General features: G+C 42.5%; 1 protein-coding gene across 7 annotated transcripts in view; it reads left to right on the top strand.

The window, feature by feature from the left end:
* The window catches only part of SMC6 (structural maintenance of chromosomes 6), a 47,450-nt gene that overhangs the window by 14,678 nt on the left and 19,874 nt on the right, over window positions 1–12,898 (top strand). For all 7 annotated transcript variants that reach the window (XM_077311134.1, XM_077311126.1, XM_077311180.1 and 4 more), the window contains exons 8-16: window positions 381–482; window positions 1,386–1,505; window positions 1,610–1,708; window positions 2,012–2,158; window positions 2,494–2,582; window positions 4,964–5,128; window positions 5,846–6,024; window positions 9,200–9,401; window positions 11,372–11,486. In XM_077311134.1, coding sequence (XP_077167249.1) covers window positions 381–482; window positions 1,386–1,505; window positions 1,610–1,708; window positions 2,012–2,158; window positions 2,494–2,582; window positions 4,964–5,128; window positions 5,846–6,024; window positions 9,200–9,401; window positions 11,372–11,486 — 1,218 coding nt within the window. The remainder of the gene's footprint in view (window positions 1–380; window positions 483–1,385; window positions 1,506–1,609; window positions 1,709–2,011; window positions 2,159–2,493; window positions 2,583–4,963; window positions 5,129–5,845; window positions 6,025–9,199; window positions 9,402–11,371; window positions 11,487–12,898) is intronic.

Genomic DNA, 12,898 nt, shown 5'->3' with positions numbered 1-12,898 from the left:
CAACTCGTCAGTCCGTGGGCAAGGGGGCAATGACCTCTCTTCCCCATCCCAGACCGAGCCGTCCCCCACACCCCTTACTACTTTATTTATACCACTCCCGCAGAGCGGTGTAAAGATTATGCTGTCCCTGTTCCCATGCAGCCCTCCTTTTCTAGACAGTATTCAAGTTACTCAGCATCCAGGAGAACCCATGGAGAGGGGAATCTAGTGGCTCGGACATTGCTGGTTCCCTAGTGTGCTTCCATATATGTAACCTTTCTGTATGTTAGGGAGAGAGGATGGAATTCTTTGTGTACAGGCCAGGATTGTGCCTTGAGTTTGTACCTTTTTGTTCATTGAAAACAGTGTTTAAAATCAACACTTGATGTTTCTTGAGTTAGTTTTTTATGAAAGCTACCCAGTTGGAACAGATGAAGGAAGATTATTCATACATCATGGAAACCAAAGCGAGAACACATCATCAGGTGGAACAAGGAGAAGAGGTAGGGAAAACGTACAGTGGGTTGTAACTGCAGTGTCGGGCTGATGAATTATTTCCTTTCCAGGTCTTTCACATTTGTTGATGACTTTGTGAATGAGACTGGCAGGCCCACCTAATCTACAGATTCCTATTGTTGGGTTTAATGCTCCCAATGAGAATGTATTTAAAATACTCTGTTTAAAATAAAGTTAGAATTAAACAGTCTTTTCAACTATTTTATCAATAAACCATTTCTTATTGAAGTAGCTTTACATTTCTCGTGACTTGTTTGTTTGTTAGTTTATCTACTTATTTATTACATTTGTATACAGCCCTCCCCTGAGGCTCACGGCGGTTCACATGGAGCATAAAGGAACAATACATCGAACAATACAGTTTTTTGTATCAAATAGAAATACAGCAATGATAATAATAATAATAACAGAGAATAACCAGATAACAATCAAACAGGTCCATGGTTGTTCAGTTCATGGATTTCTGGGAGGGAGGTTCAGGGGCCTAGTGGGTGTTGTTGGTCCCGGTTGGGAGGAGCTGGTGGAGGAGCTGACTTTCGCAGGCCCTGTGGAACTGCTTTAGGTGCATCAGGGCCCTGATCTCCTCTGGGAGCTCATTCCACTAGGTGGGGGCCAGGACAGAGAAGGCTCTGGCCCTGGTTGAGGTCGATTGGGTTGAAACGCTTGGTAAAAAGGCTTCCTTGGGACCAGGGATCACTAGCCAGTTGGAGGTGGCAGAGCACTAAGCTCTTTGAGGGGTGTAGGCAGAAAGGCAGTCCCTCAGGTACACATCTTATCAATACATTGCCCTGGCAAGATAGTTTTGTTACTTGGAAATATTCATAAATTATCTTAATACTAATATAACTGCTCTTTCCACTTACAAGTGTATATTTATTTTCTTTTAAAAGTTTCTCGAAGAGCTTAGGAAACAGTATTCGGAGACAGGAGAACGTTTTAGAAATATGGCTAATGTGAGTGAAATGGAAAATCGACTGAAGGATCTGCGGCATCAGATAGCTTGGGCAATGGTAATGGGATGTTTTGTTATCTTTTATACTTAATATATATAAAGGAGGATCAGTACAGTGATCATGGTAGCGGCATAATTCTTAGTCTTGATTTTACTTTGCAGGTGAAAGAGACAGAGAGTGTAATAAAACCAATCCGAGACAAAATTGATGTTCAGGAAACAAGCACTGAAAAATTTGTTCAGAAAGTGGAAGAATGGCAGGTATACATTTCTTTCCAATGAAGCAATGAGATGCATTTTAAAAATGTGGCCTGTATATTTTTGCATTATCTTTTGTGCATAAGTTTGAATTAAGTCTCCAATTGATATGACTTTTTCACCCTACATTCCAAGATGTCAGGATTCTGAGGATGGCTCTCAAGCCAGAACATCCACCAGATTGTCTGCTGATCTGTTTGTCTATCTGCTAACTTTATAAGACCACACAGTAAGTTATCAAAATCCAGATGAATGAATTCTCTTGAAAGAGAGTTTGACTTTTTATGGCCCTTGTGTATTTTTCAGGTCAAAGTAAATGAAGCTGAAATAAAGCACACAAGTATGCAAGAAAAACTTGAAAAGGTCATGGAAGAAGCTCAGATGTTACAGCCCACATGTGTTGCTTTGAAAACTGAAGTGCTGAAAAAAAGAAAAACATATAATGATGCTGAGGTCTGTAGGTGCACCGTCTTCTAAATATGAAGTGCAGAGAGCAGCTATACTGTGTGTCTGTGTATGTTGAATTAGATCGGATCTTGCAGTCTGTACAGAGATTCTGTGACCACTGTCACAGTGTGGTTTGTATGGCGTTACTGAGGAAGATATGAACAGTAAAACTCAACTGTAATCGACTGCTAGCTGTAAATTTAGCATTATAAAGGAGCTACAAATTTCTGCCCAGGCCCATTAAAATAAATATTGGACCTCAACCTTTGTGCCACTATAAGTCCACTTTTAAACATCTGTATTAAGTCTGTGGACAACATGTGCCTGTTTTTGTCATTCAGGCGGCATATAATAGGTGCCAGGCTGAACTGAAACGCTTGGTAAGAGACGATGAGCAACTCTGCAAACAAATTGAAGAACTAAAAAACAGGTAATGTTTCACAATTCATGCATGCTAATGCTTTATAAGGAAGTTCTTGTATTTCATTCGAAGCTTCATTGGAAGCAGGATGCATATTCCTGCATCAACAAGAATGGGCCCTCACAAGAAAACAGGCCAAAAAAGGGGAGGGGCGGCACTTGAAACTTATTGACCTCTTCTGTGTGGGGAATTGAGCCTGGGCTGGTGCCCTTAAGGTTGCGTGGCTAATCCCCGCTTCTACGTGATGTTGGTGCTGGCTCAGGCCTGGCCAGATTTAGGCCCTTGTTTGCCCCATGGCAAGGGAACATGGATTCTTCCGGTGTTCCCTTACCTGCACCATTGGGGCCTATCTTGACCCAGGCCTGTCTGACATAGAAAAGTCGAGCCTTCCAGATCCAGATCACCTTGCCCTGGGCTGTCTATGGTATCTTGGAAGGGTCACAAAATGCTCTTGGTGGTTCCATAATGCTGTGCAGTGTCGCCGAATCACCCAGGGCATTTTTTTTTCTGTTTAGGAATGCGGTATTTGGGGTGGACAGGTCCAGCGTGGAAAATCTTTCCCCTGGGAGGGCGCGTCTGGCCTCGACCAGAGCCAAGGCCTTTTCGGTCCTGGCCCCTGCCTGGTGAAATGAGCTCCCGGAAGAGCTGTGGGCCCTGCAGGATTTACCAGCTTTCCGCAGGGCCTGCAAAACGGAGCTTTTCTGTCAGGCCTTTGATTGAGGCCAGCACCTCCATAGTAGATCGGGACCCTACCCCCTTCCCTCTTAGGGTTATGATTACGGTGATTCTTACTCCCTCCTTGGGTTATGAGCTGGGTATAATGTTGCTGCTGCTTGGATTGGTTGGGTTAGGTTGGGTTGTTCTGCTTTTTTAGAAGGTTTTATGGGGGGTTTATTGTTGTGAGCCACCACGAGCCTTGTGGGAGTGGCGGGCTATAAGTCGAGTGAGTGAGTGAGTGAGTGAGTGAATACATACCCTGGAAGAGATGGCCACCACTGTGCAGAATAGGTTATTGTGGCTTACAGAAGCAAGGGATGTGTGTCTTGATTCAGTTTGTGAAAACTGGGGTTTTTCTGCATCCCTCCCCCATTGTTTCTGGACCCGTACTGCTTAGTTTATCCCCTGACTTTAGTTGGCTTTTTTGTTGTTCCCCCGTTTTGTCTAGATCTTTTGAGATCCCAGTGTTTTTCTGCAAACTTTTTTTTCCCAGTCAGTAACCTTTTATTGGCATAAAATATGTATAAAACATATAGAAATAGGGCTTAAAATTTCAATGAAATAATAAAATAGGCCATGTGGTTACATAACCGAACAGATCTTAAAATGATTAGATAAACTATAAAAGATAAAAACTGATCTTGAGTAGCCTTGTTTCCTAGTGTGAGATGTTTCTATCAGTTTTCTTTGCCCACTCCCACCTACCTCCAGCCTTCTTTTCAATGATTCAACTGCTGTCGTTGTTAAACCATTCCCCCTCCCCAAAACAGTGATCTCAATTTTTTTAAAGGGACCTAAAACATCAATATAATCCTCTCCCACTCCATGTGAACCCATTCTGAATGTGTTGATTAAAAAAACATGATTCAAGTGTGTTATCGTAGATACTGCTTGCTACTGTTGTTATTTTTAAACCCTGGAAGGAGCCAGTCATGGCTTCTGAAATTAATTTGCTTTATTACTGTGCTTTGGAGAAAGAAATCTTGCCCTACAACTAATCATTATTGTACATTTCCATCACTTGCACCCCATTAAGCACACTAGCAATGGAATAGCAGTGTAGCCCCAAGGGAATATCATCCATTAACAACTCACCCCTTTGCTGTGCATTTTCAAACTGATGCATGTCCTCTCCCTTTTCAATAATGTGTAAGAAGAGTTTCATTCTGATACTTTGTCAAAAGTCACATTACTCAGATTGTCAGGGTATTGAAGATCGAATCTACAGAACAATATATTTCATATTTAAGTATTATATAAGAATCACTTTGTCATTTTTGGTCTAGTTGGGTTATTTTAGGGCGAGTAAATGTAGAATTACCTTCTAGAATTGTGCATAGCCAGTCACGACCTTTTAACTTTCTTGTCTCTGTTGGGAGGGTTTTATTTTAACCTCTCATGAAGATGTGAGTTGGTCTCAGTGCTTAGCACTCTAAACTCCCCTCCCCCACAATCAAATCAAGCTGTGTGTTCCCAAACCTGCTCCCAGGAAATAATGTTTCCTCTGAGATATGGGGCTCCTTGCATGTTAATAAAGATATCCTGCAATTCTCTTATCATAAAACTGTGTTCCTAGAAACCACCCAAAAGGAACACTGTAGGAAGTGCTGTAGAGATAAACGAAACCTTTTCCAAATTTCTTCTTTAGTAAAATAATCTATATATTATTCCAGTGCTCACCAGATGTCGGCACCTGAAGAGTTGGAAAGACAAAGAAAAACTGGGCAACTAAAAGTGAAATTGAAGACGTTTCATGATGAAGATGAATTAATTAGTCAAGAAATAGAGCAATATCAGCGTGCTGTACATACATACAGAGAAAAGTGTGCTGGACTTGAGTAAGGACAACCAATGCCACCATGACTGATTCCCAAATTTGCGCACTGGATTTTAAATGCTTGATGACCTGTGGTCAACATGTTTACATCTCCCCTCAACCCAGAAGTAACTCCTGGGTCTTGCTCTCTGGGATATTCTCCAGTGGCATAAAGGATATATATGAGGGCAATCTTTGCATGAGGTGATATGGGAAGGAGGCCAATGGCATTTAGATTCTTAGCTATTATTTCTGCAGTGGTAGAATGTGGATACATCCCTTTTGATAAAGAAGCAGAGTTTTAAAAGCAAGGCATATAGAAGTACTGACACTAGAGAAGTGGCCAGGGGAGGGTACTGAGTGTTTTTTGTATGAAGTTGGGAGTTCGATCCCAGCAGCCGGCTCAAGGTTGACTCAGCCTTCCATCCTTCCGAGGTCGGTAAAATGAGCACCCAGCTTGCAGGAGGTAAACAGTAATGACTGGGGAAGGGAATGGCAAACCACCCCGTATTGAGTCTGCCATGAAAACGCTAGAGGGCGTCACCCCAAGGGTCAGACATGGCTCGGTGCTTGCACAGGGGATACCTTTACCTTTATGTACATCAGAGCCTGCTAATCCAGCTTTATCTGACACAATTGACTAGTGATGGCTTAGGAGACAGCCCAACTACAGTCTAGAAGAAACAGTGCAAAATCTAGAATAATGCATAACGCTTCGGTTGTTTGTTTGCTTGTTTAGGAAAGAAGAACGTGAACTGGAGACAATATTGCATGTTCAGCAACAACAATTAAGACAGTTGAAGGAAAGTAAGACCAACAGGCTGAAAAGATTTGGGCCACATATGCCAACCCTTTGTGATGCAATTGAAAGGGCGTGTCAACAGGGGCAGTTTAAATACAAACCAATCGGACCCCTAGGTAATCTGTTAAAGTCTTCATTGTAAACAAATTACAAACATTTTGTTCATTTGGATTAGGAGTGTTGCATTGCAGCCCTAAAACAGACACATGTGGGGTTATCTTGGCATGTATGTGTATTTCTCAGTGTGGTGCTCAAGAGCAGTGGTCCCCAACTTGTGGGCTGCGGCCCAGCGCCGGGCCACGACTCCCTCTTCCCGCCCCCCACCCAGCAGCGAGAAGCTTGCCAGGTCACGAGCAAATCAGCCGCTGATGCGGCCGATTAGCTTGCAGCCCGGCAAGCTTCTTGCTTCGGGAGGGGGGGAAAGAAGCTTGCCGGGCCGCAAGCTAATCAGCTGCTTCGGCGGCCGATTTGCTGGCGGCCTGGAGGTGCGGGAAGAGAGAGCCGTGGCCGCCATCATGCCGGCAGCGAAACGCGCACGCGCGGACTGCCACGCATGTGCGTTTGCGTCCGGCAGGGGCGCAAACATGCACGCACGGTAGTTCTGCGCAGTGCTGCCGCGCGTGCGCGTTTGGGCCTCTGCCGGACGCAAACGCGCATGCACGGCAAGTCCGCGCATGCGTGTTTGCGCTGGGGCTGCCGCGCATGCGTGGGGCCCCGGGCCGCCATCTCCCCTTACTCAGCAGCAGCGGGCTGCAGCAACCAGAAGGCTGCGGAACGCTACTCAAGAGCATCAAAATTATGCTTTCAATCCTGATGTTACTAGTGTTCTTGATTCTCGAGCAAACTCTCATTTTTTTAAATAGAAATTTTTTATTTTTATCATAGAAGAATCATAGAATCATAGAGTTGGAAGGGGCCATACAGGCCATCTAGTCCAACCCCCTGCTCATCGCAGGATTAGCCCTAAGCATCCTAAAGCATCCAAGAAAAGTGTGTATCCAACCTTTGCTTGAAGACTTCCAGTGAGGGGGAGCTCACCACCTCCTTAGGCAGCCTATTCCACTGCTGAACTACTCTGACTGTGAAAAACCTTTTCCTGATATCTAGCCTATATCGTTGTACTTGAAGTTTAAACCCATTACCGCGTGTCCTCTCCTCTGCAGCCAGCAGAAACAGCATCCTGCCCTCCTCCAAGTGACAACCTTTCAAATACTTAAAGAGGGCTATCATGTCCCCTCTCAACCTCCTTTTCTCCAGGCTGAACATTTCCAAGTCCCTCAACCTATCTTCATAGGGCTTGGTCCCTTGGCCCCAGATCATCTTCGTCGCTCTCCTCTGTACCCTTTCAATTTTATCTACGTCCTTCTTGAAATGAGGCCTCCAGAACTGCACACAGTACTCCAGGTGTGGTCTGACCAGTGCCGTATACAATGGGACTATGACATCTTGTGATTTTGATGTGATGCCTCTGTTGATACAGCCCAAAATGGCATTTGCCTTTTTTACCGCTGCATCACACTGCCTGCTCATGTTTAGTTTACAATCCACAAGTACCCCAAGGTCTCGTTCACACACAGTGCTACCTAGAAGCATATCCCCCATCCAGTAGGCATGCTTTTCATTTTTCTGACCCAGATGCAGAACTTTACACTCATCTTTATTAAATTGCATCTTGTTCTCATTTGCCCTTTTTTTTTTCTATACAGAAAAGAAATATATTTTGGTTACTGTATATCCCCCCCCATCCTTCGACCTCCCATAGTCCCTTTTCTTTGCTTGCTCCAAGCTTCATTTGGCAAGATAGTCCAAGTAGAAACTCCACTGCTCCTGGAATTCTTCCCTTGGTCTTTTGTTGACTATAGAAGTAGGCTTTGCCATTTTCTCTAATTCAGCAAGTTTTATCCAACCCTAAGTTGGGATCTCCTGTGATTTCCAGTTCTTAGCCAGAACTAGCCTTGCTAGAAAATGTGAAGGGAGTAGTTCTGGACCCAAGAACATACATTCAGCTTTCATAGGAAACTTAATATTAAACATCTCTTCCAAAACAGCATGTACCTTCACGCCAAATCTTAGAAGGGGAAAAAGCCCTAATGCAAGTTTATATTGACTGAGGAAGCGTTGGTTCTTGATGAGAGATTTTAAATGTCTACCCAGACCAAAAACAGCTATGTACTACTGCGATGGCTTCTTAAGGAGCCCTTGCTACTACAGCTTTGCGGCAAATTGATATAGCTGTCACAAAAATTAAGACGTTGTAAATTTGCCATTGTAATGCGATGGGGTGAAGAAAATACTGCTTTTAAACATAATACCCTTTCTGGGTCTTTTACCTATGCTGTGAGAGGAACAGATGTTCAAGACAGGTGATGTGAATGGAAGGGCCTTTTCATTATTAATAAGAACATTAACAACAGCAACAAAATGCTGGGCTAAAAAAGAAACCATTGGAACAATATAGTCATCCTAATCATAAAAATTTAGCATACACTCTACAAGCTCGCATTACAACTGTGGCAGAGGGAAGTTCGGAAATTCCTTATGCGCACAGGATTCCATAAACTTTCAGGATGAAGAAGCTAATTTCCTGGTTCCCCGCAACCCCAAATCTCATCTGCACTCTACATTTTGTGTTTAATTGAGCCGATGCAGGCCTCGCCATGCCATCTCAGAGAAGCTGATCGTTTTCTTTTGGGTAGTTTCTGAAATCACATTTTTCTGCAACTTAAGGGGTTTGCTGAATGTAGGGACCCTACTTAGATTAATTTATACTTCTTTCAGAGGGTGATGCTCTTTATTTATTTATTTGATTTATATACCGCTGCTCTCCAAGACTCATGGCGGTTTACAATAAAATGATTAAACCACATAACCCTTAAAAGCCCCCGCACATAAAACACAGTAAAGATAACTATTAGTTGGATTTAACCCCCCGTCTACTCCCCCCACACCTGTCCATCTAGCAGTCTCAAACTCTTTCCTTAGAAGCGGGGGACATGAACTCACCAGTTCTAGGGGATCCCCAGATGGTAATTCCGGGACCTCAGCCTGGCCTCAACCATACGCCTAGCGGAAGAACTCTGTCTTGCTGGCCCTGCAGAAAGCTGATAACTCCAGGAGGGCCCTTAGCTCTTCTGGAAACTCATTCCACCAGGCCGGGGGCAGGGCTGAAAAAGCGCTGGCCCTGGTCAAGGCCAGGCGAACGTCCCTTTACTGTTGAATATAGCTGATAGTGAATCACGAAATACATGATAATCATCAGGTACGGCACTGATACTTCACTCTTGCATTTAGGTGCTTTTATTCATCTGAAAGATCCTGAGCTTGCTTTGGCTGTCGAGATGTGTTTGAAAGGCTTGGTTTCGGCATTTTGCTGTGACAATCATAGCGATGAAAGAGTATTGCAGGGGTTGATGTCAAACATCTGTCCACGTGGCTCTCGGCCTCAAATCATCGTTAGTACTTTTCGGAATAATGTTTATGACGTAAGGCAAAAGTAAGTATGCGCTGACATTTTTGTGTACAACTTAATCTGCCTATGCCTTTGATTTGGTATGCAGTAAGAGTAGTCTGGTATTGTAATAGGGGACTTGAATGCATTTGCTAAATAATCGGGAAGCTACTTAACTTTTCCTATACAGCAGGGATAGTCAACCTGTGGTCCTCCAGATGCTCATGAACTACAAATCCCATGAGCCCCTGCCAGCAAATGCTGGCAGGGGCTCATGGGAATTGTAGTCCATGGACATCTGGAGGACCACAGGTAGACTACCCCTGCTGTACCCCACACAGATGGGATTTGATCCTGCTTGGCACAATGATTCAAAATCCTCTACATCTAACTTTAGGCATGAAACTTCCTCCCCCTAGAAACACAGCCTCAGACTGTGCACACTCCAAAGGGAGGAATTGTGCTCCTTTCATCTGTTGCACTGGCAGCTGGGTTGGGAAACCTCTCTGAGAGTTACCTTCTTTCTAGAGCTAGTTGTTTTGTGTGTGTTTAATAATATAATGTAGTGGTTAATACTGTAGTCTTGTTAGTGTTATGAGTTGACTTTTACTTTTTTACTTTTGGGCCCTATGTTTGTGGCAGTCATGTCTCCTTTCAGAAACTGTAAGTCCTGTTTGGCAAGATACCATCTATCGATGGGCATGACTACTGTCTTCTGTGTTTGGGTGATTTCCATAGGGCAGACTCCTGATAGGTCTATCTGAAGATTACCAAAGAGGCTAGAAAAAACAGGTTTCTCCTTTTCTGCTGAAAAGGACTCTTTCGGCTTCAGCCAGTATAGCCTCTGGAAAGCCACTAACCCGCTGAAAAGAAAATGAGAGAAAGTGAAGTCTCCTGAAGTTTTAAGACCAGAGAAGCATAAGGAACCTCAGAGTGTTCCTCCAGCAACATCAGTACTGGTATATTGGTGCTGATGTGTCTATACTCCGTCCGCCTTCCTGACATCAACTGAGTCCAGTAGCACCATCATCAATCTACCAGCAATGTCTAAACCTGAGCTCTTTTTGCAGATGGAGTTAGAGCTCTTCTGCTTTCTTTTGTATGGAGGGCTGACAGCTGGAAGACCACCAACTTACCTATAAAGCCGTTTATCCTGCTGCCATCTTTATGTCCAAGGAAATCATCTATTGTTCTCCTTCTCCAACATTATAGATTCACATAACAGATTTTGATCTCAATCCTGGCATTTAACCCAGGTGCCTCTGCTGGAAAAGCCCTGTCTCAAGTTGCAGGGGCAGAGAGCAGGGTTTGTGAGGAGTTCCTGTGGACTGGAGAGTACAGGAGGAGGCAATCCTTCATATACCCTGGCCTCAAGCTGTTTATGGCCTTAAAAGTAGTAACCAGCGCTTTGAATCTTGTCTGGGAACAAATAGCCAGTGCAAATCTTTTCACATGTTTGCACAACAGAAGCTTGGCCGCCACATTTTGAAGCATCTGAAATTTCTAGAATGTTCAAAAACAGCTCCACATAACATATGATCATAGTATGGATGGCTGTGTCTAGGTCACAGTTTTTGAGAAATGACTGTAACTGGAAGAAGATAATGAAAGATACTGCTTGCCTTGGAGAAGACCTTGATTCAGGAGCACACTCAAGCTACAAATCTGCGCCTTTGTAGGATTAGGTTGTAATTTGATTTTTGGAGATTACGACATCATATATGCAAATTGCTTCTGCCTACTTCATGTTTGTGATGAAGGTGGGAATTAATTGGCATACAGTGATACAGATATCGGTAATCGCTACAACACAGCATATAAAAACGACTGCATTTTGGGAAACTGCCATCTTTGAATGCTTAGTAGAAGTTAATATTTTGACCTTACAAATGCAATAATTGTGATATTCTGAGAGATATTATGTAATAGTGTCTTCTCTCTTTTGCCATTCCAGATGAACTTTTACTGTTTAACAAATAATCATTTCTGCTTTACCTCTCCTTTTGTTGTTTTAGAGCAGTTGATCATCCTAACTACCCTTCAGTATTGACAGCACTAGAGTTTGATAGTGCTGTGGTTGCCAACTGTTTGATTGACATGCGGAGTATAGAAAAAATCCTACTAATCAAAGTAAGAGTTCTCTCTTGCAGTTCTAATATGTGCAAAAAAAAATAGTGTACCTAGCAGCAAGATTTACGTTAAACCGATTACTATACTGCATTGCTGTATTACCAGTAAAAGACAAAAAGTTGCAACATCAGATGTTTGTCAACTTGAAATATTGGTTTTGTTGTAAATTTTTTATATATATTCACACACACACATATATACACATATACACATACACATTCATATACATATATATACATATACATATAATGTTAGGTGCGAAGTCGTGTCTGATCCATCACGTCCCCATGGACAATGACCCTCCAGGCCTTCCTGTCCTCTACCATTCCCCGGAGTCCACCAACTGCTTCATCCATCCACCTCATTCTCATCCAGTCACCACCTTCTTCTTTTGCCCTCAATCGCTCCCAGCATTAGGTCAGTCCTAGAGGAGATCAGCCCTGACTGCTCCTTAGAAGGCCAGATCAAAATTTGTTCTCATTCTGCTTCTGCATTGCAATATCGTTATATACTATTTTAAAACTATTTCTCATTCTAAATTTGTCTCCTGCTTGCATAATATACACTCCATCCTTAAATTTTACACTTGATCTGTTTCTCAAATAGGTTGTTTCACAATTACTGCATAGTCCCCAAGGTTATTTCCCAACACTTACATTTTTTTTTTGTAATTTATTAGGCAGTATACCATATTCTTAACTTCTGTGGGGAATTTAAAACACTTTGCATTTTCATCTAGTATCTTAACTTTTTTACAAGCCCACCACATATGACAAGGTTCCATCTATGTCTTGACCTTTCCAGCATTTGTCTTTGTATTTATTTATCTACTTTCTCAATAGCCTTTGGAAATATATACCATCTAAAAACATTTTGTACTAGTTTTCTCATAGTGCCTGGCTGGCAGTTCACTTGATTTCTTTTTCCCATAACCGTTCCCATTGATGCATGGGTATTTGCTTTATAAAATTCTGTATCTATTTAACCTTCCCCCACCTCCACTTGTTCTTCTGGCTCTAACTGAAGTAATAACTGAAATGCAGTTGAAGGTCTGTACTTTTAAGTAAGCATTTTTCACCAGAAAAAAAACAGGGAAAAGAATAACTGATTGCTTAATTCTCAGAGCTTATCTAAAAATTAAGAATGCAGATTGCTATTGCTATTGTTTAATCTGATTGAGATATTACTGCTGTCTTAAATTGGAGCTTTCTTGAAAGGAGTAGTTAAATTAGACACAGTTCAGTAATTTATCTCTGCACTGTCATAAATCTGTGTGATTTGTAGGCTATACATTTTCAGACATTCTCTTACTGGTGGCTGTCCAAAATAGGTTATAGTTCCAAGGGTGGATCTTTAAAAATAAGTCAGAAAAGTACAGATTTATAAAAAGGAAGGAATGAAAATAGAAGTAG

Source organism: Paroedura picta, chromosome 1, assembly GCF_049243985.1.
Source record: "Paroedura picta isolate Pp20150507F chromosome 1, Ppicta_v3.0, whole genome shotgun sequence".
NCBI classification, from domain to species: domain Eukaryota; kingdom Metazoa; phylum Chordata; class Lepidosauria; order Squamata; family Gekkonidae; genus Paroedura; species Paroedura picta.
Note: the sequence above shows the minus strand (reverse complement) of the source record. Positions and strands in the feature narration are given on the sequence as shown.